This window comes from Halichoerus grypus, chromosome 1 (assembly GCF_964656455.1).
Source record: "Halichoerus grypus chromosome 1, mHalGry1.hap1.1, whole genome shotgun sequence".
NCBI classification, from domain to species: Eukaryota; Metazoa; Chordata; class Mammalia; order Carnivora; family Phocidae; genus Halichoerus; species Halichoerus grypus.
Window position 1 is genome coordinate 57790362 of NC_135712.1, and position 27926 is coordinate 57818287.

The 27926-nt window shown below is 35.4% G+C and overlaps 1 protein-coding gene across 1 annotated transcript; it reads right to left on the reverse strand.

Moving 5' to 3' along the window:
- On the reverse strand, positions 1-27860 carry ATG3 (autophagy related 3). The gene is made up of 12 exons (XM_036066614.2): positions 27359-27860; positions 23759-23800; positions 20066-20115; positions 17075-17145; positions 15253-15360; positions 11640-11689; positions 9284-9365; positions 5925-5959; positions 5284-5439; positions 4362-4489; positions 2100-2168; positions 1-238 (listed from the first exon to the last, which is right to left on the reverse strand). Exons 1-12 carry the CDS (start codon positions 27428-27430, stop codon positions 157-159), a joined length of 945 nt encoding a protein of 314 aa, XP_035922507.2. The 5' UTR covers positions 27431-27860; the 3' UTR covers positions 1-156.
- Between the last annotated feature and the right edge of the window lie 66 nt (positions 27861-27926).

A 27926-nucleotide genomic window follows, 5' to 3' on the forward strand; every position in this document is an offset into this window, starting at 1 on the left:
TCTGGTAGTGGAACTTTTTTTATTTAATGCATAAACATATAAGTCTCTTTATTAGAGAAATTGTACATATTGGTGAATATGATCAATGGTCACATCTATGGGTTAATTGTTTAAAAATCAGAAACAATAATTAGGATAGATTCTATGCTCTCTTCGTTACATTGTGAAGTGTCTTGTGTAGTCATATTCTATTGTTGGAATGACAGCTTGTACAAACTTCAAGAAAATTAGAAGATACCTATAGGTCTTTAGCTAAGGAAAACACATTGGTAAATGGTACTATGATTTAAGCTAACATTGTAATTATCCTTATTAAGCAAAGATTTCTCAGAAAAAATATGAAAGACAAAATCTTAAATCATGTATATTAAAAAAATTCACTCATGCAAGTTTGTTTCTATTCAACATGAGGTTCTCTATAACTTTAAGACTGCCTGACCCATTCCCATTTAATATTTGAATGTCAAACTTCCTAATAAGTATGAATTCACAGGAGCCCAATTATTGTGATATAAAAATAAGGACAAGCTTGTGCATATTTAAATGAGTGGGAAATGGTTCCTTTACTGCCTGTTAGTTTGCTAGGGTATGTTAGAAAATAAGGCAGGGTAAAGAATATAAAAGCACTGAAGCAAAAGAGAAAAAAATTAGTCCCTCTGTAAGGACTAATTTTAAGTTAGTGTATGTACTTGCCATAGAATCTGCTACAACGGACTGTCTTTAATAAAATCCTGATTTTTTCCCTATGTTCCACTGTTCTTGGATATATTAAGAGCTTAATTTTTATTGGGGGAATTGATGAGTCAATTATTAAACACAGAGTCTTCCAAGTTGCTACCTAGCCTATAAGAGAGATGAACGCTCAAGTTAGGCATCATGGGCTTTCAGGAGTAAATCTGGTTTGGACTAAAAGTTCTTGTTTCTTTTTTTTTCTTTTTAAATTTTTTATTGTTATGTTACTCACCATACATTACATCATTAGTTTTTGATGTAGTGTTCCATGATTCATTGTTTGTGTATAGCACCCAGTGCTCCATGCAGAACGTGCCCTCTTTAATACCCATCACCAGGCTAACCCATCCTCCCACCCCCCTCCCCTCTAGAGCCCTCAGTTTGTTTTTCAGAGTCCATAGTCTCTCATGGTTCGTCTCCCCCCAAAAGTTCTTGGTTTCTTTTAATGCCAAATAGGACCAGTGTTCCTCTGAGGAACACACTTTATTAGCAATTCTTAAGTTATTTGTAATTCCAAGACAGCGGTGACCCCCCTAACACTGAGTGGCATGAACTACCAAGTGTAACATCAACCTAGCACCAGATTAATTCAGACTATTTGGCATTTAAATCATTGATTTTGGCTGCTATTGAGGAATCCATGCTATGGGTACATGTATTTCAGGATCCAGCAGTTTACTTAAGTTTATTCCTCTTGTCAACCACAGAGAACTAAGTAGGAAAACCATAGTAAGATATAAGAAGGGTGCTTTTATCTGGAGAAAAATAAAAATACTATACTTTAAGAATATCTGAAATATACTTTGTGTGTTTTACTTTTTAATTAACCTATTTGTTAAGCTGAATTCTTTGCTTCAGAGACCTTAGAATGACACAACCTAACTTTACCTGATGGGAAGCACATTTTTTATAACAGTTAAATTGGAAATATACTTAGGGAAAAGATACTCATGTGTTATCTTCTAAATTAGTAGGTTACTCTTCTTTCATCAATAAATTATGCCCACTGAGTTTCTCTTCCATCAAGAGCAATGGTTTTATGTTCACATGCTCTTAGCCATTGTCTCTTGGACAGACAAAAGCAACTGGCAAGCTGCTGCCTAGAAAAGTACCTATTGATCTGAGGCTCTGGAACAAGGCAGAGCTGACTGGTGCACACAGGGACATGTGCTAACCAACTGAACAAAGCAGAACTATCACAATGTAACATTTTCCAAATAAAGACTCCTACTAAGACTTCCACATATGAGGGGCTAAAACAAGTTATAGGTACTGTGGCACTAACGTTGTACCAACATTTTCCAAAGAGGAAAAAAAAAAATCCTAGGAGCCAATATGCCACTAATGACATATATAGGTAAGGATACATATGAACACCAAGTTCTCCCCCTCCTTCTGCAACAGTCTCAATGATTTTCTTCATCACCTCAGCATGCCTAAAAGCAAAAGAACAAATAAATCTTATTAGCATAGAGCAATTAGATCAAAATTGGAAAAGCAAGTTTTTGTGAAGAAATCTACCTTATTAGTGTTTGTGATTTAATTTTAACATAATAATTATAAAATATTCTCCTCCCTACTCCCCAACAAGTCAGATTGTTGAGAATCATGTACAGTTTTATTGGAACACAGGCTAAATTTTAAAAGCTATGGTAGTCAAAACACAATAGCACTAGTTTCCCTATAACAGGGGTGGAAAAGAGGTGGGGGGGGGGCGGTTAGGGCAGCAGAAAGCCAGAGAAAGGGAAATCATGCCAGGGTGTAATTGCAGAGCAAGAGCTCTCTGCTCTAAGAAACAAACAAGAATCAGACCAGGAAAATTCAAAAAAGCCACATGGTAACAGCTAATCAAAAAAACAGACATATTTATAATGCTGTGATTTTGACTATTCAAATATTTAGCAGATAATAAGCCTAAATTGGGTTTTAAAAAAGCTAAGTTGGTTAGAGTCACCAAGTTATATATTTTTAATTTGTCCTAATGCATACTGTAAAATTTATCTGATTTTTTTTTTTTTTATTTGAGGAGAGCGCATTAGAGCATGGCGGGAGGGTGAGGGAAGGGGAGAAGCAGACTCCTTACTGAGCAGGGAGCCTGACACAGGGTTTGATCCCAGGACCCCGAGATCATGACCTGAGCCGAAGACAGACGCTTAACCGACTGAGCCACCCAGGCACCATCTATCTGATTCTATTTAGAAATAATTTTTTGGCTTTATATAAAGAAATACGTTTATCTGAAGTTTTTGTCCAATCCACAAATCTCTTCATAGTCAACCAGTGTCTTTCCCCTGATATCAAAGTAATTGCCTAAGTATATGAACTGAGAAAAAGGCCGTGCACAAAAGAATGATCTTTTAGGTACACTCTGGCTTAAATAATGGTGCTTCAGTTTTTATGAATATAAACTTCATGACAGAGGCTGTCAACTTAGAAGATGAGAGTAAAAGTATTAACTCTGAGAATCCGAAAACATAACCTGAGATGGCCCATGGCAAGGCCTAAAATGTACTTGAAATCTCATCTTATAGACCCCCAACTTTTTTGCCCTATTTACATTACATTGCATAAGAGTCATTTATTAAAATGTTTCACATTAATTACCAGTTAAACTACTCATTTCTTTTCCAGACTAAAATTTACAAGCAAGAGAGAGACATGCCTCAGTTTGATAAGCACTGTCCTGAAACCTCAAACCACCACAGGAGCTGACAAAATAAAATGAAAACTTTTTAGATAATACAAAACTAAAACTAATGACTCTTGAATTACTTTTCAGTTAGCAATATTAACAACTCTTGACAAAAAAACTGGAAAAATGAACTAGGCTTTCTATACAATAAAATTTGAGAATCAAGAGGCTGTAAAAAATGAGAAGAAAATATTAAAGAATTTTTAAAAACTAGAATGTTGCAGCCAATTAGTCAATGGAATACTAAAGTTTTCATCTCAAAAATATTGTTACCAGAATTTCTCAATGTTTTGTGAAAGCTACCCATTAGAAATAACTGAACAAATCATGCATACAGACTCAGCTTCACTTATTTGGCCCTGAAGAAACACAATAATACAAAGAAAATCCCAAATTATAAAATGCACTTGATTTAGTAGGGCTGAACATCTCTCAACTGAAGAGTAAAGGAAAAGAGAACTCTGCATACATCTCTCTTCACTAACCAATAAAAGAGATAAATAGGTCACAGAGAAAAACACAAGGATAACTTCATACTCCACATTCATAGAAGGCTACAACACAACAGAGCAAACCATGTCTAAATGATGCGTATTTTTTAAAATCTAAAAAGCATCTTCTAAATTATTCTTGGAGCTAAAAATAGTAGTAAAATCACAAAGATCTAGACTATAATTAAACACACAAAGAGAGCAAAAAATATTAATGAATTAAACTTAAAATAAATTGGTGACCTTTTCCTTTTTCTTATACATTTAAACACAAGAACATTTCTAAGAAAGACAAAAGAGAACTGTACTTGCTTATTACATCTTTTTTTTGTTAGGGCACTTTGTTTACAGATTCCCAAGTAATAAATCCATGAAGTACACACAAAACAAACACACACACACACACACACACACACACACACACACACACACACACACACACACACCTGCATGGGTGAACTGAACACATAGGAGGTGGTGGGAGATGAGGGTGATTTTCAATGGTCACTGTTTTCTTCACATGATCTTGACTGATGTCTTCATACATGTGTTCAACTGTTAAAGGCTGTCTTTGCTGAAACAATAAAAAAATGTTTTGAAATCACTGTTTAAAAACTTTTAGACCTAAACTTCCACGTTTAAAATACATTTATCCTCACCTCCCATATCACTTGTAATATAGAATTCCAGACTATTTAGAATTACCAGACTGTTTGGGGGAGAGTTTACAATCCATTTATGCCAATAAAGGGAGGAGAGAGGAGAAGTCTGTACATCAATGCTGTGATTTCAGCCACCATCTAATGCAATAAAGATCCCACAAAAAAAGCAAGTTCATGGCTGTCAAAGCATTTTATAACTTTACAACTCATATTTTGGGTCTATTTTGTTTCACTTTTTTGTTTCCCATTCATAATCATAAGAATGACAGGTTAAAATAAGTTAAATTTATTTGTTATCCTTTAATTCAATTAAGTAAATGAATTTAAAAAAAAGGGTTTTCTGTCTTAAAGAAAAAACCACACATGCCAATATGATCATTCTGTAAATGCCTCCTTGTATATTCAACAAATTTAATACAACAAACTAAGTTTAATTTCCCTTATATTTTGAAGGAATAACCCTCTGGGACCAAGCAATAAATATATAACAGATTATTTCTGTTTGATTCTTTATAGTGTTACTGTCACACTGAATAATTCATAGTTTCTTCAAAACAAGAATCAAGTTCAGTACTAATCATGAAATTGTAAAACAAATGATTTCTAAAATTTAGAAGGCCACAATATATACCCACAGACCAAATGACAAAGGAATTAAATCCAACAATTTAAAACATTTACATTAAAATATATTTTCTGTTTTTACCTCATCATAGCCGAACAACCATAGTCGTGGTGTCTGGTAATATTTATCATAAGTGATATAAAGGTCGTAAGTTCTTGTTTGCAAAATAGCATCTTCACCTCCAGCATCAGTTTTAGCTTTACAAGCTTCTACTATTTTCCTTGTGTCTAGGGTAGCCTGGCAATAGGGGGAGAAATTTACACCCATTAAAATCAGTATGAATCTGACAGGGGCACCTGGGTGGCTCAGTCATTAAGTGTCTGCCTTCGGCTCAAGTCATGATCCCAGGGTCCTGGGATCGAGCCCCACCGTCGGGCTCCCTGCTCAGTGGGAAGCCTCCTTCTCCCTCTCCCACTCCCCCTGCTTGTGTTCCCTCTCTCGCTGTGTCTCTCTCTGTCAAATAAATAAATAAAATCTTTAAAAATATATATAAATAAATAAAATAAAATCAGTATGAATCTGACAATTTAGAAAATATTTTCCCCACTCTCTATTTTTTTTTTCATAAACAAACAGAACTTAAAAGCCAAAGCTAAAATATTATATGCTATAACCAATGCAAACATATAAATAAAGATTTATTGGAAATATCAAGATACTATTAGAAATACTAATCCCCAAGTTTATTCACTAAAAGTTAACTAAAAACTCAATTTACAAACCTCATCTGTTTCCAACAATCCACTTTCTTCATATTCTGTTATAAAAAGCAACAGAAGATTAATCAAGTTCAAAAAAATTTCCCAAACCAAACTATGTATCACTTCAGAGTATCATTCAAAACCTGGGCTTTTGCTTTTGTTTTTAACTGAAGATACTGAATAGGTATGAGGGACCTAATTTTACACCTCCAAAGCAGCAGATTCTTTAACTGACAGAGCCAGAGAAAGTTAGCTTGCCAACGCCTGGTCCAAGCTACAGCCTATCAGCAATACTGAACAGCATAATGATACTGTGGAACACTCAGTGACTCCATCGCATACACATGGCTATTTATATAATTGCATAAAATGTGCTCATTAAAATCATCATAGGCTTCCATGTTGCTGAATTCAGGGGTAAATTCCCAGTTTTCATCTTAACTGATCTCTCACAGGGCCATCTGGATGATTTAGTCCCACCTTGTTTGAAACACTTTCCTTGGCTGTTAAAATACTGTATTTTCCTGGCTTTGTCTCTCACCTCACTGGCTTCTCCTTTACTATCTTCTATGCTCGATTCTTCTTCATCTCAACTTTTTTAAACACTGCAGTAACCAAGGGCTCAGTTGTTGGTCCTTGTCTTTTCTCTATCCACACTTACTCCTTTGATGATTTCATCTAGTCTTAATGGCTTTAAATGCTAATAATTCCCAAATTTATCCCTGGCTACAAACCTGGATATTTGTCTACTTATGGCTCTACTGGAATGACTAATGGACATTGCAAAGAGCACACATCCAAAACTGAACTCCCAAACTCCCCCTCCAAAGCGATTTGGTCCTGTAATTTTCCTTGTATCAGTTAAGACACCTTTCCAGACACTGTCAAAAATCCATGGAGTCACACTTGACTATTTCTGTCTCTCTCATGCTACTCCCCCTCAGCAGCAAATCCTTTTGACCCTACCCTCAAAATATGTCCAGAATTTTGTTTTTCATCACTTTCAATGTTACCACTTGAGCCCAAGGTGTTAGAATTTCTTGCCTAGATTATCAAAATAGCCTAACTATTGTCCCTAAACCTCTTCAATCTGTTCTTAATACAGCACTCACAGTGATTCTGTTAAAATGTTAAATCTCATTCTAAGTTCTTTTCTACTTAGAAAAACCCTCTAATAGCTTCTCATCTCACTGAGTTCGAGCCAGGGCCCTACATGATCTGGTCCCAAGGTTATCTCACTGACTCCACGCCTTACTTCTCTGCCTCTGCGCTTGCTCCTCTCTGAACGGGTATTTATTTTTTTAAACCCAATCAATGTGGGGCCTGAACTCATGACCTGAGATCAAGAGTCACATTCTCTACTGACTGAGCCAGCCAGGTGCCCCTGCTCACAGTATTTTATATAAGCTACACAAGCTCCTACCTCAGGTCCTTTGCACTCTTCCTTAGATAGCCAAATAGCTTGCTCACTCACTTCCTGCCAGGCTTTACTTAAAACTCATGTTCTCAATTAGGTTTTTCTTGACCAACCTATTTAAAATAACACTCATCCTTCCCCAAGACTCTGTCTCATTCCCCTCCTTTATTTTTCTCCCTAACACTTATAACCATCTAATATAGCTATATATTGCTTATCTATTATTTTTTGTATGTCTCCCATAACTAATCTCCATAAAATCATGTCTACTGCTTTATTTCTAGCACCAAGAACAGTACCTGATATATAGATACTATAGTGCCCAATGTTTGTTGAGTAAGGAATGAAAATTGCCTGTTATACTAATTGTTATATTACCTGCTATACCATCAACACTATTTTTTTAAGCAAAATTCCATATAAAGCAATTTTTTCTTTAGCTCTTTCCAAGGGAATGTAACAAACACAATAAAAGGCTGTCAGATATTTAAGGCAGTCCCACAGCTTGTACTCTAAAAACAGTGCTTTACTCATAGTATTCTTCCTACCCCCCACCCCAGCTTGGGTAACTGTACACAGTTCAGATAGATGGAATGCAGAAAGTATTTGTGCAAGGAGGTGGTGCTGACAATTATAAGACATTCAGGTGCAAGTGAAAAAAAACAAGTACATTTGAAGTTCAGGAGATCTGGACTGGAGATTTAGATATGAAGTTGATCACAGAGATGGTATGTGAGGTTGCTGTAAGCAATTTTGGTTACAAGTAATTCATTTTGATTTCTTCAAAGGATGGGAGTTTACCATAAAAATAAGGACAAAACTCTTACTAGAATTCAGGAACAGATATACAGCTAGGTTTAATGAGGGCTTAAAAGTAATTTAGGAAACAAAACTGAAAAGTACTTTAAGGAGCGCCTGGGTCGGGGCGCCTGGGTGGCTCAGTTGTTAAGCGTCTGCCTTCGGCTCAGGTCATGATCCCGGGGTCCTGGGATCGAGCCCCGCATCAGGCTCCCTGCTCTGCCGGAGGCCTGCTTCTCCCTCTCCCACTCCCCCTGCTTGTGTTCCCTCTCTTGCTGTCTCTCTCTGGGAGCGCCTGGGTCGCTCAGTTGGTTAAGTGTCTGCCGTTGGCTCTGGTCATGATCCCCAGGTCCTAGGATCTGATTGAGCCTCAAGTCCTGCTCAGCGGGGAGCCTGCTTCTCCCTTCCCCTCTGCCCTTCCCCCTCACTTGTATTCTCTCTCTCAAGCAAACAAACAAACAAACAAAAGAAAAGGTACTTTGAGTCATGGCTACTCTGGCAATTTGGCTATGCATCACCTCCTCATCAGCAAACACCACTTGCTATTATGGTGCTTCAACTCCACTTGGCACCATCTTCCAGTACTGCATGCTATAAAACATTTCTATCTCACCATAAATTCTATCTATTTGGTCAAAAAAAAGAAAGAAAATACATAATACATGAGCAAACTTTGTTCTGCTCTGAAATAGTTTTTAAGAATTAGCTTAAGACGGGGTGCCTGGGTGCCTCAGTCGTTAGGCGTATGCCTTCAGCTCAGGTCATGATCCCAGCGTCCTGGGGATCGAGCTCCGCATCGGGCCCCCTGCTCGGTGGGAAGCCTGCTTCTCCTTCTCCCGCTCCCCCTGGTTGTGTCCCCCTCTCGCCATGTCTCTCTGTGTCAAATAAATAAATAAAATCTTAAAAAAAAGAATTAGCTTAAGAATCTGTATCTTCGAGATGTATCCCACTAGAAATAATGCTATATAGACTATGTCCTAGGTAAAGTCCAACATTCCAAGACCAAGGTACGTTCTGCACTAACTAAATTTAAACTAAATAAAATCCTCTCTAGGCTGTTAAATGTTAAAATCTAAAAATGGAGTACAATTCTTATCCACATCAATTACAAATATTCCAAAATCAACATCCTAGTGTGACTAAAGAAAATACAGAACATAAATACCTTCCATATCTGCAGCTTCTCCTTCGTCTTCTTCTTCCTCCTCCTCACATATTGCTGAGCAATCTTGAAGTTTTATACTGTCCTTTGAAATTAATTATAGTTAAAGTCACTTAAATATGTCCATTAGTTCAAATACTGAACACTCATGTGTCAGCACAATGCAAACCACTGTGAAAATAAGAGTGGTAAAGACAGTTCTTATCCTCAAGAAACTCCTACTCCAGTGGAGATAACAAATCCATAAACCAAATATTAAAAGTGATGTGCTAAGTGCTGTGACTGAAAAATATAAAACGTATCATAGAAGCACCAAGAATCATCTCAGCTAAATTTAACGATTTTTGCACTTCCAAAAAATAGTATTATTTAACCAATTCATTGGTTAAAATTACCTAAATTCTCACAACTTCTCTGAAAGGAGGAGACAATGTTAGTAGCATTTTACAAATGAACTCTAAAAGGAATAACACCAATATTAGAAAATTGGTTCAGAGTTATAATTTATCATATAATTTAAAGGAGAAAAAATGTATATATTTGTAAATCACATTTATTGTTATAAATCAAACATATTCTAATTTGTTAACAATATTTTAGGATGAATTAAGTAAAATTATCAAGACTTTACAGTTATTATAACATGTAAGATTTCAGTTAAATTTTTAAGCTATATTTGCACTAGAATAAAAGAATAATACTAACCAAAGACAAGCCTAATATACAATTATCATTTTACAAAATCAATATTCTAAAAATCTGAAGTCAATGTAGTAAAGTATAAAAAACTGAACATCTAGTTTCACCCAATTTACAGTTTTACTTAGAGAAGATTTCTATTTACCACTAGAAACTTAAATTACTTTTAATTTTTACTTAAATTACTTATCATTACCACACCCAAATGTGATACTAGAAGATAGTATGTGGATAATTATTAGATGAGCGAATATCTAACAAACTGATCATTAAGGGAAATTTTAATCATGTTGATGTTATGGTGATCATACCTGAAACAGTAAAACACAGTAGAAATCAACAAGAAAGATTAATACTTGGGTCTGGACAATAAGTATTACAAGAAATTATAAAAAATAATGTAAATTCTATATTAAATAGGAAATGACAGGAAAGACATTCAAGTTGTACATTATTCTAAGTAGTCATCTTTTAGTCCGACATAAGGATGTTAAGTGGGATAACAAGTACCATATTAACCATTACTGCATTTTAAAAAAATTCTTGAATTACCATAAACCTATCAAAAAATGCTATCCACACTACTCTGCCATTTATCATTCCCAAAGTGTGAAGCATATACAATTAATGGCTGGAGTAAACAAGATTTTCTAAAGTAGCAAAAGCCATTTTGGTGATTTCTCTTTAGTCGTTCAAATTCTCCAAAAAATAGAATTTCAAAAGAATGAATTTTCAGGCCAATGAAGTGAACTTTAATCCCCAGCAAGCATAAAATTGTACATTGAAAAAAAAAACAAAAAACTTGTTTTAGTTTCTAACACTTCCTGTTAAGACCCAGTTATAAATCCCAAAAGATCCAAATGACAAAAACACACACAAGAGAGTATCTTAAACTAGTAATTCTTATAGTAAATGTTTTATAAGGACAAAAGAAACTCAATTACTCTGTCCAAATATCCTATCCTCTAAGAGATCTGTTAAAAAATAATTAAGAAAAGATAAGGGTAAAGGCATTTTGTATTCTTTTCAAACAAATATATGAAAACAACTGCAATCATTTTCTCTCTAGAAATGAAAAGCTAATATAATACAGACAGTTTGAATTAACTGAAAATTTTCAATCAGAAAAATTCCACCCAGTTATAGATTTTTACTCCCCCCCCACAATAAATCATACAATAAAACCTAACTGATTTAGCTTCCAGTCAAAATATATATTTTGGATGATGTTAAAGTTTACCTTTAAATTTTTAAAAACAAAAACTTCCACCCAAAATAGCAGTGAAGTAAGAAACTATAAAATTTAAACAATATTATCATTAGCATCTAATCAGCAAGTACATAAACCTCAAAAACCTCCATTTACAGAACATCTGGTACTTACACTTAAGAATAAAAAGCTATTTCTTTTAAACTAGCCTAGTAGCCTTCCCAATTGGTGAAAATTAGTAGTTACAATCTTAAAAAAAAATTTTTTAACCATACAACAGACTAAGGAAAATAAGCATTGGGCAGCAGCAGTTTGGATATAGGAAAGTGAGAGAAGAAAAAAACAACTGGAATTTTAAAAAGCTTGAAAATAATCAGGTTGAAGAAGAATATATATATATGCAAATAACTATGTCATTGAAATTTAGAAATGTAACTAATTAACCAGTACCTTGCTTTCCAATGTAATCTCCTTAACTGCTTCAGTTATCCCTGCAATACCTGTTTCAAATTTAAAAAAATAACTGAAATTGTAAACATCTTCTATTTACCAGATTCGAGCAACATATAAGCACTTAAAATTACCTAAATTCTCACAACTTCTCTGAAAGGAGGAGACAATGTTAGTAGCATTTTACAAATGAACTCTAAAAGGAATAACACCAAAAACACTTTTCAAATTGAAAAAAAAAAAAAATACCAATGTGATATTTTACCATGATTATTCTACTCTATCACTCATTTACTATTCCTCATTTACTTTCCCAGTGTGAGTCTCTACCCAACATATTCATTCTCAAAGTGAACACATTAGGAGACTACAGGACTCATATTTATTTTTATTCAAAACCACATTGAAATTTCCTCAAGAAGATATTAATGTTATTTGTTTCAGAAATCTAGGACATCCAGAAGTAGTAATACCACACCACATTTATATGGGGCTTTCTATTTTACTGTTTCCATAGCTTATTTCAGCCTTACAAACACTATCCTTTGAGGTAATTAATAAATCATTTCTCCCTATGACGAAATAAAGTCTCCAAAGATGAAATAACTTGAGTCTCACAGTTAGTGAAGAAATTGGGATTCAAATCCACATGTGCTAACTTTTAGTTCAATGTTCTGTCCACTACACCTCATTAAGCAACTACTTTGAACCTACTTGTCTCAATGAAGGTGGCACTATGCAGAAGGGGCACCACAAGTCAGCTAAATAATATTTCTAATTCAAAATACATGTCAGTGTTTTTAATTCAATAGTTCAACAGGATGAAATACACTAAAGAGGAAAAAAAAACACCCTACATACAAAATAAGCTTTGCCCCTTTGTTAATCTTCTAAAACCTTTATATATCTGTTCAACATCTCCAAACTTAATAACTTACTTTCACTAATAGAAAATGTCACAATCCACAGCTCTAACATAAAGCTTTTACTTCATAGTTTTTCTACAAAATACTACATAATAAATATGATTATTTCATAACAATAAAACCCAAATCTTGGCAAGCTGAATTGGTATTACAAAACAATCAATGAATCCAGTACTTAGATACAAACAAAATAAACCTCTTCAATCCATCCCAATATAATAATGTAGTAGTATTCCACTAAACTAGACTCTTCTAAAAGTAGGACATACTGGCAAAGAAAAGAAAAGCTCAAATGACTCTAATGAGGGTAATATTCTCAAGAACTGTGATGGTTAATTTTATGTCACCTTGGCTAGGTTATCATGTCCAGATGCTCAGTTAAATACCAATCTAGATGTAGCTGTGATGGTTATTTTGTAGATTTTAACATTTAAATCCAAAGACTGAATAAAGTAGATTACTCTCTATAATGTGGGTGGGCCTCATCCAATCAGTTGAAGGCCTTATAAGGAAAAACTGAGGTGCTCAGTAAAAAGAAAGAATTCTGCTTTCAGACTGTCTTCAGACTTGAGTTGAAACAATCTGCCCTTATCTGGGTCTTCAGCCTGCTGGCCAGTTCGTCCTATAAACTGCCGTCTTGCTAGCTCCTGCAATCATGTAAGCCAATTCTCAAAATAAATCTATCTATACCTAATACCGGTATCTATATATACATCAATTTTTCTGTGTCTCTGGAGAACCATGACCAATACAAGGGCTAAGAGAAATAAAAGAAACCTATGAGAAGTAAAGATGAAGCAAAGAGAACTGAGGTGAATAAGGAACCAGGCACGAGACCTTCTAAGTCAACTGGAAGCAGTGTTTTAATCAAATCACAATATAGTTTAAACTAAAATTCTAAGGATATCTCTCCAGCAGGGCAAACATTTTTTCAGTTGTTGAATTTCTATAATAGATTTTCATCAATCCAATCACACTGACACCTATTTATCTCCGTAATGAATGCCTCTGTAAATATGCACCTAGATTTTGAGTTAGTGATTATGGAATTGAATACAACCAGACATCAAAATAAGTCATTTACTTGACATCAGAAACACAGTGCTATAACTAATGGCTCTAGTTAGTCAACAATTTCCTACACATGTGCTGCCCACATCTTCCACCACAGGAAAACTAAAGCAGAGCAGCTGAACAAATTTGCAAAGATCAAAAAATAAAGAAGTCCATCTACCAGCACTCTCAGTGGGGGAAATAGGATGATTTTTTAAATCATTTTAAAAAGTTGTTCAATCCACTATTTTCCCAAGGCCTTGACATTAACGTTAAACTCAACTCATCAAGAAATAAACAAGTTTCAAATCAAGAAGCCCAAGTCCTGAATCTATGCCTATATCATCATAAACACATGACAATGTCCCTTTTTAAAAGTAGAGGGAAAACTGACCTAACAAGGTACTTTTTCCTGTGCAGATTACTTAGCTCTCTGACTACTGCAGTGGGTCTCAGCCGATGGCAGCAATTTTGCCCTTCATGGAATATCTGGCACTGTCTGGAGGCATTTTGAGTTATCACAACTGGGTGAATACTACTGGCATCTAGTGGGCAGAGACCTGAGATGCTGCTAAACATTCTGCAATGTACAGAAAATGCTACAGCAAAGAATCATGCAGCCCAAAATGTTAGTAGGGCTAAGGTTAAGAAACCTTGCTCTAGTACTACTTCTGATATACCTGCTACTTTCTAGGACTTCATGGGAGAAAACTTATTTTTTAGTATTCTAGATTTAAACTTAGAACACATTTTCTTCATTAAAACTAAGTCATAAATGGCATTTATATAACTACATAAATTAACTATTATAATTAACTAAGTGAAGTACTATCATTAATTTATAGTATTGTATGTAACTATATTTATATAACTATGTGAATGCAGATTAGTATACACTGCTATAGCTAAATTAGTATAGCTAAGTTAGCATGGCTAAGTTAATATAGCCATAGCAGCATATGCTAATTTGCATTTACATAGTTATATAAATATAGTGGCAAAATAGGTTTTTAGGACTTGAAATAAAAAATCATCTTCAGGCTTATAAATAACTTCTGCAAACATACACTTACAAAAGGCTTGAATTTAGTCAATTCTTTTAACACAAATTTATTGAACAACTTCTGTACCAGATACTATGTCAGATACTGAGGATTCAACAGTGACTCTCAACCTAAGGAGTGTGGTCCTTACAATCCTCTTATAGTCATTCAACAAATAAATATTAAGTACTTCTAAATGCCAGCTCTCTGAGTAAAATAAACATACATATAGTTCCTGTCCTAAAGCTTATCATCCAGCAATGGAATGACATGTAAATAAGGAATTCTAAAGCAAAGCAGTATGCCTATGCAGCAGTTCTGTCTTTCTTTCTTTAGAAATAAAGAAAATGATATGGGTATTTTCAATTTGCAACTGAAGTAGCAGTACTATAGAAATTTGGTATACTCCAAGGGCATTTTTTCTTTTTTTCCAATTTGTCTTCCTGCTTCTTTTCAGATAAAAGTCTATTGGGACAACTGTACCTTATGTATCTTTTGTTTTTGTTGTTTTTAAATCAACGCTGTAATAAAAGATTGTAAAAACATTTAAAACAATTTAAACTAACATATGGTATTCTATTTTCCTCTTACCTGTGTTATGATAAGTATCTACCCATCCCCCATCACCATCATCTTCTTCAATGATAGCTTCCAATTCATCTGAATATTCCATCTGTTTGCACCGCTTGTAGCATGGCACTATAAAATAAATGGCAAACACAGTTACTAGCACATAATCTGCTTCCTATAAATCTATTAGAAAAAAGAGACAGTTTAGTCCATTTTAAGGAAATATTATATTTCACTTCTAATAAAAGTGATTAAAGAGTTGTATGCAGTCCACAGACACATTAATGACCACATTTATCTTTCCCTAATAGCTTTGTTAGAACACAAATAGAAAGGCTCTACTGGAAATTTTCTACGTATTCTTTACCCTGATGGTCTGTGAAGAACAGCAGGCTAGAGCCAGACATAACATTGTTCAACTTTAGGCTAATGAATACCTTATTTTAATAGCTTTACTCTCAAAACAGGAAGGCACCACCTGTCATTCTCAGGGGTGGTAGAGGTGACCTCCAGTTTGCAATGCTATAGTAACTTTTAATATGTATTTCATAATTTTTATTTAAGTTCCAGCTATTCATAATGGATAAGCCAGTGTAAAATTCACTAAACTGCTACATTTTACCATCTTACACAATATTGGAGCCAAGTTTTTCATATAGTATATGTGTCAATTAACAGGTATTATTCATATAAGCCTAAAACTTAACAATTATAATGTAAAAACATGATGAAATGGCTATTAACCTCTTGATTTAAAAAAAAAAAAAAGCAGGGTATGAATGATCAATTCTAATAAAACATATGCTGTAGGAAAGAAAAAAACTGATTTGTTATACATATTTTCCCTTTCTGTTAATAGATAAATTAGGACAAAAATCAATGCACTTTATGTGATTAGATAGGGACTATAACAACCTTCTGATGCTGTTTTCAAAATTAACTTCATAAATGAGAAACTAGCAGTTTCAAAAACATTTTTTGTTCCTAAAGGCAATCTTTCAAAGACACAATCTTTAGCTTGGAACTTTTAAATGTCAAAGGTAGTATCAATTTCATTTTTCATGACAAATGTTTAAGTCTAAAGAAGATCAAAATCAAATAACCAAAAAGTTTATAATTATGAAGTCAACTTTAAAAAAAGGCAATTAAAATTCCAAATTCCAAATTTGCTTGGGCCCTTTCCCTCCACATCTTAAAACCAGACCTTTTTGGCAAAAAGTAGTGACAAAAAGGAAGGAGGTAGGGGCGCCTGGGTGGCTCAGTTGGTTAAGCGACTGCCTACGGCTCAGGTCATGATCCTGGAGTCCCGGAATCGAGTCCCACATCGGGCTCCCTGCTCAGCAGGGAGTCTGCTTCTCCCTCTGACCCTCCTCCCTCTCATGCCCTCTGTCTCTCATTCTCTCTCTCGCAAATAAATAAAAAAAATCTTAAAAAAAAAAAAAGGAAGGAGGTAAAAATGAAATACGGAAAAAAATACTCTAGCAATAGAAAACCCAGAGTTTCATCAAATTTCCAAATTTCTGTATGACTTCAAGCATAAATTAAGATCAGTAAATGCTAAGGTTTTGGGCACCTGGGTGGCTCAGTTGGTTAAGCATCTGACTCTTGGTTTCAGCTCAGGTCATGATCTCAGGGTCCTGAGATGGAGCCCCACATCAGGCTCCCCACTCAGCAGGAGTCTGCTGGAGATTCTCCCCTGCTTCTTTTGTTCTCTCTCTCTCAAATAAATAAATAAATCTTCAAAAACAACTTTTAAAAAAATGCTAAGGTTTTTTGTTTTTTGTTTTTTTTTTAATACAACTCTTTGTGCAAAATTTACTAATATATGCAACATAATTCTTACCATTTTTGGTGACCAAAAATTGTTTGCCTGTTGGTAGGTATGCCTTCACTTTCAATTCTTCCCCTGTAGCCCTTTAAAAAGAGCAAAAAGCACCAAAATATAAGAACTATTTTAAAAGGCAAAGACAGAACAGAAGATATCACATGTAAATATCAAAACTACACAATCCACACTCCTGAGAAAATTGTTTTAGGACTAGTTTTGGAAGGATGCCATTAAGTGATGTATGTTAGGGCATGGAAGAGCATAGCATTATAAGTGAAATGTACTAAGAGACGCAGAGAGACCTAAGAGAATTTAAATTAAATATGAGACAAAAAAGACGGAATATAGAACTATTAAGCAACTATTATGTTTGCCTCTAAACAAAAAGAAAATGTTGTTCCCTAGAGAGTATAATCTCAGACTTTTAATTCTCAAGTACTGCTCATCTTCAGATCAAGAAGAGGCAGAAAAATATCTGTAGGACATTATATAACAAAGTAGGTGGTTGGCAAGATCCCTAAAATTGGAACGGAGAGAAAAAAGATGCTTTGAATCGCAAGATGGTGATATTAAAAATAATGACTGAAAACAGAAAAAAAACCCCTTTCATTGAGTGTTTACTTAGAACTCTAACACGCATTATTTTTATTTACTCCTCAGAACCCTAAGAGGTGAGTAATATTAATATCCCCATTTTAGCTTAAAGAAGTCAGACTGCTCAAGGTCAGGAAACCAGAACATAGAAGAGCAAGTGAATCCAGGGCTCCTGCTCTTAAACACTACTCTCTCTGTGGGTCAGACCAGCTATACCACTTCTGATTTTTCATAGCTACCCTGGACTATATTACTAAGAATTTGTTCAAAGATTCTTCTGTGGGTCACCTAATGGAACTGGCCAGAGCTGGAGTGGCATGTGTTATCTGTCACAAACATCTGAAAAAAACTTGGAGTCTACTGCCTTTTATCAAAGCTTCAGTCTAAAGTTTAAACCATAGATACGAGCACAAGATAAAGCCAGAAAATGACCTACTATCTTAGTAACCTTCTAGGCTTCTTTAAACCATTCTCAAGTGTCAAATTCAATAATGACATGGCATTATTGAAGAATATACAATACTGTCATGATGGCACTTGTAGACACAAAACTGTAACATGGAAATAACCTGTTTCTAGCACTGGTTTAAAATGAATTGTTCCGGGGCGCCTGGGTGGCTCAGTCGGTTAAGCGTCTGCCTTCAGCTCGGGTCATGATCCCAGGGTCCCGGGATGGAGCCCCACATTGGGCTCTCTGCTCAGCGGAGAGCCTGCTTCTCCCTCTCCCTCTGCCTGCCGCTCTGCCTACTTGTGCTCTCTTTCTGTCAAATAAATAAAATCTTAAATAAATAAATAAATAAATAAAATGAATTGTTCCTTTGGCCCCAGTTCAGCCAGAAGTGTGGATGTTGGAGTAGTGTATAACTGAGTTCTAAATTATTTCAACTATCACAATTCATAAAGTGAAACTATAAACTACCTGCTAAAAAAAGATCCTGTCCATATACACATATTCCTGTAACAATATTATAAATCATATGTCTGAACTAATTAGACAAATAAGGACTATCACAAAGAAACCTGAAGAAATGTGTATCTATTATATTGAAGAAAATCCTAAATTAGTTCCTTTTATAAAATGGATGTTATTTTAAATTTTATATACCTATTTGACTTCAAATACATAAAAATTATAGGCTAGAACAAAGTTAAATGTAATTTTAATAGACAATTTATAATTTAAAAAAATCAATCACCCTTACTAAATCATCAGAGAGCTATGATATTAACTCAATTTTAAATATGAAACAGAAATACACATAAGGAAGACAAGGGCATAAAAATAAATGAACCTGACATTTTGGCCTTTCTTGGTACATTAAGAAATAGTGTTCTAAAAGATAAAGCGCAATTGATAAAAAGCTGTAAAACAATTTTGGTTATGAGTCAAATATAAAAATTGAGAAGAGAATAGGCCACATCTAAAAGAGAGTTCCAACTTTGGCTTAAAATAGTTTTAACTATTTATATGAAGGAAAACATTATCAGTTCTAACTTTATTTAGAAACCCTGCTCCCAAATTAAAACTGTACCTTTCAACCACAACTGAAAAAGTGTCACTAAGGGAATTAAAATAAAAAGAAAAAAGGATATAACAAGTTGAACCATTTATATCCAAACAAGATGATAATTCCAAAACAATTCTAGCCTAATTAAAATAGCTCTGCCAGTATTGGGATCACTTTTTCAGCCACAGTCAGGTGGTTTTACCCTAAGTACTTAAACATAATGAAACAGCATTTGTTTTAAAACATTCTCTTATTATTCAGAATATTTAAAATATGTTATGAGATCTGCTAAGTTGCTTAAATTACTTTTTTTAAATTAACTTTTACAATAAAAAAAGTTAATGAAAAAAACAAAAATGTAAAGTATATTACCAGCAGATTTCCAGTTACGGCCTTTAATGAGTATCATGAACTTTCCCTTTCAACTAATTCCTAAAGTGGGAGCATACTTTTGAACCTTATAGAAGGTCTTATGATTAAAAAACCTAAGACTTTGCAAAATATCTGCATTTATTAATGTTATAAAAATATTCAGTAAACATTTCAGTTTGAAAAAAATGAGCTGGTCAAATTTATTAAACTCTTGAACATTATTTTTTAAAGATCCACCACAAAATCAGACCTAGACACTATAGAGAAAGGGAGTACTAATAAAGAAGTAAAGGCATTTATCTTAAAAATGTCTCTTTTATTCTAACAGAGCAAAACAAAATAGGTATAACAGCCAATTTGTCAGCCTTTATTTTACCTTAAGTATCACTGGCACACTGCTTAACAGAAAAATCTACTAGAACAGAGTTAAATTGGTCATTCTAAGGTTCGTGCCCTCAACCATTTTGCAAACTGCCACAATTATAAAGTCATACCTTTTACTAATTTCTATTCCTCACTCAAGATTACTTACCATTGCCACGTTGGACAGTGGTGGACTAAGTGATCTCCAGCTGCCACAAACTATTTAGAATTGAAAAGGAATATAAAAGAAAAAGGAAAAAAAAAAATTGAACATCACTGAGTGTAAGATGATAAAAAACCGAAGTGATCATCCTGTGTAAGCTTGATACCCAATAATCATACAAATGCAAACAGCACCAAACTTGCTCTACTAGTCTGATGATTTTTGATTATTAAACTGCAAAATTTTTTACATCCATAAAATTTAAATTTTGCAAGAAAAAACACTGAGTGCTATTTATTTAAATTCAATTTTTATCATTGGATTAAATAATGCCAAAAGGATATAGTATTATGAAATGAATAAAGGTAACACTGCAGGATTTAAAATGTCAAAACCATTTTATGGATAAATAAGATGAAGACAGATTCCTGCTAGGGGCTTAAAACTCAATGAAGATCTTTGAGAAAAACTACTAAATAGATAAAGGCCTATGATGTAAGGAGTTTATGACATCACAGTGCACATTTCTCTCTCTTTTTCACGTTAACAAGAGTGAAAAATGTAATGCCAAACAATGGGGAAAGTTAGAAGCTTTTGGATTGACTCAGAAAATATCAACACAGTTAAGAAATTGAATCCTCTAACACCTTAGACTTTCTGGGCAGGCTGAACATTGCAAAAGTTTTTGTTTTTCTTCAGAAATCAAAAACAGACTCAGGAAGAAAGAGTTTAACCTTTTGAGAATTTCCATTATACATGAGCATGAACTGACCTTACTGTAAGACAGAAATCCTGCTTATTCTTGAGAGCAGAAAATGAAAGAAAGTCTCTTAAGCATGACTGCAGTGTCCCAACTCAGGCAATACAGACACATACTTTCCTAATTACTTCTATTTCATAATAGCTCTAACTTAAATTCATGTATTTTCATGGTTAATTACACAGCAAAAAAATACAGTATCTTTAATCTTCTACTGTTTGTCTCAGAAAAGAATTTCTATATATAATACTCTATTTTCATTTAAGAGAGTAAAAATTTTATAAAATAAGTTTTCTAAGAGTAATTTCTTTCAAGAGATACATTAACAAGATTTAACAGCATATTCCCAACAGCAACTTTTCAAATGTTTCTATTCTTGTATTTTAAAGAATCTTATTATTATTTCAACTAGTTAGGTAAAGACAAAAACCCAAATAAAAACAATACTCCCTCCCAAAGTTTTAAGCATTTTAGGTCGCTGTAACCAAATGCTACCTTTACCTTTAACTCTGTGGTTACCAGGAACTAATTTATCACCACCAAAAAAGTATTAATTCAACAAAATGCAAGCAAAACAAAGAGTTAAAAATTTAAAAATTCTTTAATGATATTGCCTTGTCACAAGACTCTAATATTTTATTCTCTGGCACCTCTAGTAGCATCTATTAAAAAAATAATAGGAGCACCTGGCTAGCTTAGTCAGTTGAGCATCAACTTACATCTTGGGGTTGTGAGTTTCAGCCCCACGTTGGGTGTAGAGATTACTTAAAAAATAAATAAAATTTTTTAAAAAATAACAAAACACTAGAAGGTAAGAAAAACTATAAAAGAACATAGAATTGCACAGATAATTAGTACATGTGTATATCTGCCCTCTTTAACAGTGGCCATTATTGCACGCTTCATATGCTCAAATGAAACAAAATGTAAGGCAGACTCAAATTTCTCAATTCTCAGTATCGCTTGCAGTAGCTTTCTCTCAGTGATTAAATATTATACAATACTGAATAACTCCAAGATAGAACCAGTTATTAACATTTTGGTCAGCAACTTTATCCTTCAAGCTATTCTACTACTAATACTCTACTTAAATCATACATATGTATATTAAAGTAATTTTAGTCAGGCAATTCTGTATTAGATAATGCCTACCCCTCTTTTTAAACATAGTACTTCCAACAGCTCTCCATGAAAACACAGAGAGAGCTGGAGGATAAGAGCCAGAAGCCCAGAAACAGTAAGAGAAAACAAATAAATAGATCACCTCAGTAGATCTTTTATCCAAAGCAAATTATGTCTTGTTTTCCTCCTCTAGACTCATTCTAATCTAACTCAATCCCGTAACCGTGCTCTATCTCAATCCAGCATTATGTGGTTGGTACCCTGCTAAGCTAGTTTTGCCTTGCATTTTTTTTAAAAAAGGAGGAAATTCATAAACCACTTAATGATACAGTTAAGTGTTATTCATTCTATGGTTAGTAGCTGTTTTAAAACAGCTTCAGTCTATCCAATGACCACAGACTTGCACCTCTAACTCCAACCACCTATTTACCAATTAGTCATCTTCCCATAGATAAAGCCAAAGAGTGCAAGAAGAACAGCATACTTTCATCCCTCCTCCTGATTTCAAATAGTTTTAAGAGCCAAGTCTAAATTACACCTCTGTTTGGCAAGAAAGTTAACAATACCAAAACTTAGTTTTATGTGGCATTCAAGGTATTAAACTCATGGTGCCTAAGGTAGAATAGGTCCTTTAGAGAATGTCTAGCCAAAATCCCTCATTTTACAAACAAGGAAACATGACTGTCAAAGCTTAGATTTGCCCAAGTCAGAAAAGGAGAAATTAAGAGAAATGGGCCTAGAAGGCAAATCCCCTATGTTCTTTCTATACCACCATGTGTCTTCATTAAAAATAAAGATAATTTTAGATAAAAGATCAATTCAGTGCACCATCCTCAGAACTCACAAAGATTTGGGACTCAAAAGATTCCATCACAATTGAAAACTGAAAGATCAGTTGATTCTTAGGCTTGAGGTCTTAGATCTGGCAATAGCCAGATCATAAAATATGCCCCAATTCAAAATGTTTCTTTCAATACAGTAAGTAAAATTCTATTGCCAAATAAGTGGTATTTTTAATGAAAGTTAAAGGTGAAACTTAAAATAAATTCTTTGCTATTTATTAAGACTAAAAAATAAGTCTGATGCAACCATAACTATTCATGAAACTGGGATGTAAAAGGATGTTTAGAACAGTATTTATTTCTCTAAGGATAACAAAACAAACTACCTAACGGAAAGAGAACACTTTTATTATATAGATTTGGTGACCAAGTAAAATGATTCCTCAAATTATTCCTTCAAATAATTCTATGTTAAAAGTTCAATAAAACACAACTCATCTATAAAATAGACATCAGTTTCAGTATTAAGCAGATTCAACATTACTTGGTTAATAGAAAAAATGAAAGAATTGTGAGAAAAAAATCAGCATTAAGTATGTAGCAATAAAATATTTAAGCTAAATACTGAAAGAAAATTTAATATCCAAGCAGAGAGCCAAAGTTTCCAAATGAAAAGCCACAAAAACTCATGTTTGATATAGACAGAGGCAAGACAACAGCAAACACCACAGAGCCCACTGTATAGCCTCAATGTAACACAAATATGAGTGGAGGGTAAACAACCATCAGAATCTTTTCCATTCCCTCTCCCACCTCCATTTCTAAATAAAGAGGAACTATAAAGAAATATGAGAAGTGGCAAACTGAGAGAGAAGTTACATCCTCTCTTATGGGAAGTACAAATCCCTATAAAATTGCTAATATAGTCAAAAGAATCAAGATTAAAGTTTAAGATGTTTCCTTAGAAAGCCAAAAAACCACCCAGGTAAATATAATTATAAAATATAATAGCTTCAGAATATCTTTAACACTCACCTCTTCTGGGGTGATAACACCTGTTTCCTTAAACTTTGATTCCTAAAGAAAGCAAAAATAACGTATTATTTTTCACTTTCAAATTAAAAATGTTTGTGGGCAAGTATCTGTCTGGCACCCTTCCAGGCAACAGAGCACATACAAAAAAGAATCTATTACTGGTACCTGACCCCAAGGAATATACAAGTCTAATGAAGGTAACTGACATGAAAATAATTACAAAGCAATTTGATCAGTGCTATAATAGAGCAAAGCTCTTTGGAAAAACATTAAGCCTTACAATGATTTTGTGAAATGACCAAATATCTTTATTTTACAGAACAGTAAAAATGTCTTAAAAATGTTTAGGGAAATTTTACTATTCAGCCAACATCTCCAACATCTCATTTCAATTGAGTAACACTAGAAAATCTAGAAGTCATAAATCATTTAATCCTTTTCCATGATTTATTTAATTTTTTTAAAGACTTTATTTATTTATTTGACAGAGAGAGACAGGGAGAGAGGGAACACAAGCAGGGGGAGTGGGAGAGGGAGAAGCAGGCCCCCCGCGGAGCAGGGAGCCAGATGCCGGGCTTGATCCCAGGACCCCAGGATCATGACCTGAGCCGAAGGCAGACGCTTAACGACTAAGCCACCCAGGTACCCCAATCCTTTCCCATTATTATCTCCAAGATATTGATAAAATATTCTCTCCTCTAAAGCAAAGATGCTATTTACCAAATATTTCTAAATTTTAAGTTAAATGTTAAGATTTTGTAGTACAGTCTACAAAAATGAAAGGATTCATTGATGAACATCATTCATTCAACAAGTATTTACCGAATAACCACTATGTGCCAGGCACTATTTGAAGTAAGGGGGATATAGGAGTAGATAAAATAGACCAAACTCAGCCTTATCCTCATAAGGAGTTTAAACTCTAGTGGAGTGAAAAAGCCAAATGGTAATGAAAACCACAAGGAAAAAAATGAGGCAGCTAGGAAACTGGTCAGGGGTGGAGGGAGAGTGATGGCTATTTAAAATAGGATGGTGGGGCGCCTGGGTGGCTCAATTGGTTAGGTGGCCAGCTCTTGCTTTCTGCTCAGGTCATGATCTCAGGGTCCTGGGATGGAGCCCAGGGCATGGTGCGCAGGGCATGGCAGGCTCCATGCTCGGGGCGGGGGGAGTGTGCTTGAGGATTCTCTCTCTTCCTCTCTCCGTCTGCCCCTCCCTCCTCTTGCTCACACATGTACTCTCTCTAAAATAAATAATCTAAAAAAAAAAAAAAAATAGGGATGCCTGGGTGGCACAGTCGGTTAAGTGTCCAACTCTTGGTTTCGGCTCAGGCCTGATCTCATGATCATGAAATCAAACCCTGCATCAGGCTCCATGCTGGGTGTGGAATCTGCTTGAGTTTCTCTCTCCCTCCTCCCCACCTCTCTATCTAAAATTAAAAAAAAAAAAACTAAAACAAATAAATAATAAATAGGATGGTTAAGAAAACGAAGGTTTCACTGATAGGTGACTACTGACCAGAGACCTTAAAAAAATGAACAAGGCACAAGGCTGTAAAAGAGCACTTTAGGCAGATGGTGTGCCGAGTACAAAAACCTGAGGCAAGAGAGTATTTAATGGAGTAACAAAGAGGTCAGACTAGCTCAAGTAAAAGTGAGCAAGGAACAAAGCTACATTGAGATAAGGGCTTCTATCAATCAAGTAGAGGATTGAAGATCATTGTAAGGACTTTGGTTTTTACTGTACCTTGACTTTTCTTAATTTCTACTTGCTAGGATAAGTCATTGTTTTCTTTCCGAAGGATTTAGTTTTTCCTTCTTATGTCTAGTAGGAAACTACAAGGATCCTCTCTGTAAACAGGGACGGGCAAGGAGAGGGTCAGTAATTCTGCTTTCCTTATTACTGAAAATACATACTGACAAATATATACTAACAAGCTAACACTCTCCAGTTTGGAGAATAAGCAAAATGACTTCTCAAAACATAATTCTGTTATAAGTTCGATAAAATACAACTGGCCAATAAAACAGAAGTTTGTTTTTAAAGACTTTATTTATTTGACAGAGAGAGAGAGAGAGAGCACAAGCAGGGGGAGCAGCAGGCAGAGGGAGAGGGAGAAGACGACTCCCCGCTGAGCAGATAGCCAGACTCCAGGCCTGATCCCAGGATCCTGGGATCATGACCTGAGAGGAAGGCAAGATGCTTAACCAACTGAGCCACCCAGGCGCCCCTGAAACATTAGTTTAATGTTTAATTTGGGAACTTTTTTTTTACTCTTTCTCTCTGAAACTAAAGAGTTTAACAATCGTGTATTATTTAAATGCTGCATATCTAGGTAGACATGTTTCTGAAAAATGACATGCAAAAGAATCATTTGATTCAAACATCAAAATTATTTTCAATTTCAAAGTTGACTAATATTAATTACAAAGAATTTCACAGTAAAAAATATATAAGCATAGCAAGAGTTGGAATTTTCATTTATAAACTTTTCTTTTTTTGTTTTAAACTTGGCCCAACAAGCTATCATTTTAAAATCAGTCTTAGGAATAAATATTAAAAAAAGTACATGACTAACATTTCCCTTTGTCATGGAAAGGGAGCAAAGTAAAACTATCCACTATTCTTCTTAGCATACTAGAATAACTTATTATAAAGAAGACCAACCATATCCAAGGATATTTCATCCCCACAATAAGATCTGTAAAATTTTCACTGAAAGCTTAAAAAAATAAAAGCACTTAAGCAAGAACTCCCTATTCAAGAAATTTCTTCTCATTGCTCACTTATCAGAAAGGAAAAAGTTACAATGACAAAAAACTTATAAGACTTATAAAACTTGAATGTACTTCTAGAAATTTATCTCTGAAAATTAAAGTCACTGTTAAAATAGCTAATCTGTTACTACTTTTACTTTAAAAACGCTGTATTATTGACAAAGAAAAAAAAAGAGTAAATATAGGAGGATCAAGCTGCTGGTTATCAACAAAGAAGTACAGGATTTACAAATAGTTTTCGGCTATTTTAAAAACTCGGAAAGGGAAGTTTTGCCTGTTAGTTGGGTTCAATGATGCTGACAGAGATAATGTTGCAATTCACCTTGTTCCTCTGAAATCTAACAAGAGGGGACCTCAGTCACAACTTACTATTTCAAGCTCCTAATTATAAGAGACTTTCTATGACATTTGAAAGAAAATAGTGACATGTCATTTTACTACCAAATATTGATTTCGTTTTTAAAAAGATAAGCAAAACTAAAAAGTTTAAAAGACTTCCAATGTTAAGATTTATGTTCTCAAATCTACTTAGCTGCCGACCACCTTCCAACTTGACGTACCCAGATGCGCCGGGTTCTGACGGGTGGCGACAGCAATGCGCACACGGCGTCGCTCCAAGTTTACCTGAATTCAGAGCCCGAAAGCCCTAGAGAACAGCTCGGTAAGACCTCCGGTAGGGCTGCACCCTTTCCTGTGTCCCACCCTTACCACCTTCCTACACTTTTCCCCGCCGGAGAACACGGTGTCCCTCCCGGCGCCGGGTCCTCAATCCCTGCGGAGTTGAGCGTGTACCTGACCAGCCCATGGCAAGCCCGGCCTGGCTTACCTTGAGGACCGGGGTCAGGTACTCAGCCACTTCCAGTGCTTTTCCCTTCACCGTGTTAATCACATTCTGCATCCTGGGGCCGGAGAAGCGGCCGGCCCCGCAACGGGGCGGGAAGGGCAGCCGGGGAACGGACGGGAGTCAGAAAAAATCCCCGCTGCCGCCGACGCGCATCAGCACCCGGCCGGCGGCACCCAAGGGGACGGGACGCGACGGGACGCGACGGGACGGACCGGACGAGGGGGAGGGGCGGCCGGCGCCAATCGCGAGGGCAGGGCGCGCGCTGCTCGCCACCCAGGCAGTTCGCGGCGGACCGGGCCAAGGTGTCACCTGGCCGCGAGGGAGGGCGGCGGGGACAAGGGGAGAGTTAGGAGAGGCGGGCGCACGCGCACCCCTCGCCTTCTCGGGAGCTGTCTTCTCCCCCTTGCTTCACTCGCGCCCCTTCCGGCTTCCCCTTCTCTCTCTTGCCGTAGCTCCGCCGCCACCTGGGCCTCACGTGACTCAGGACTCTCCCGACACGTGACGCGAGAAAGGGCGCGCTGGGGCGGGCTCAGGCCGCTTCTTCCCTCCT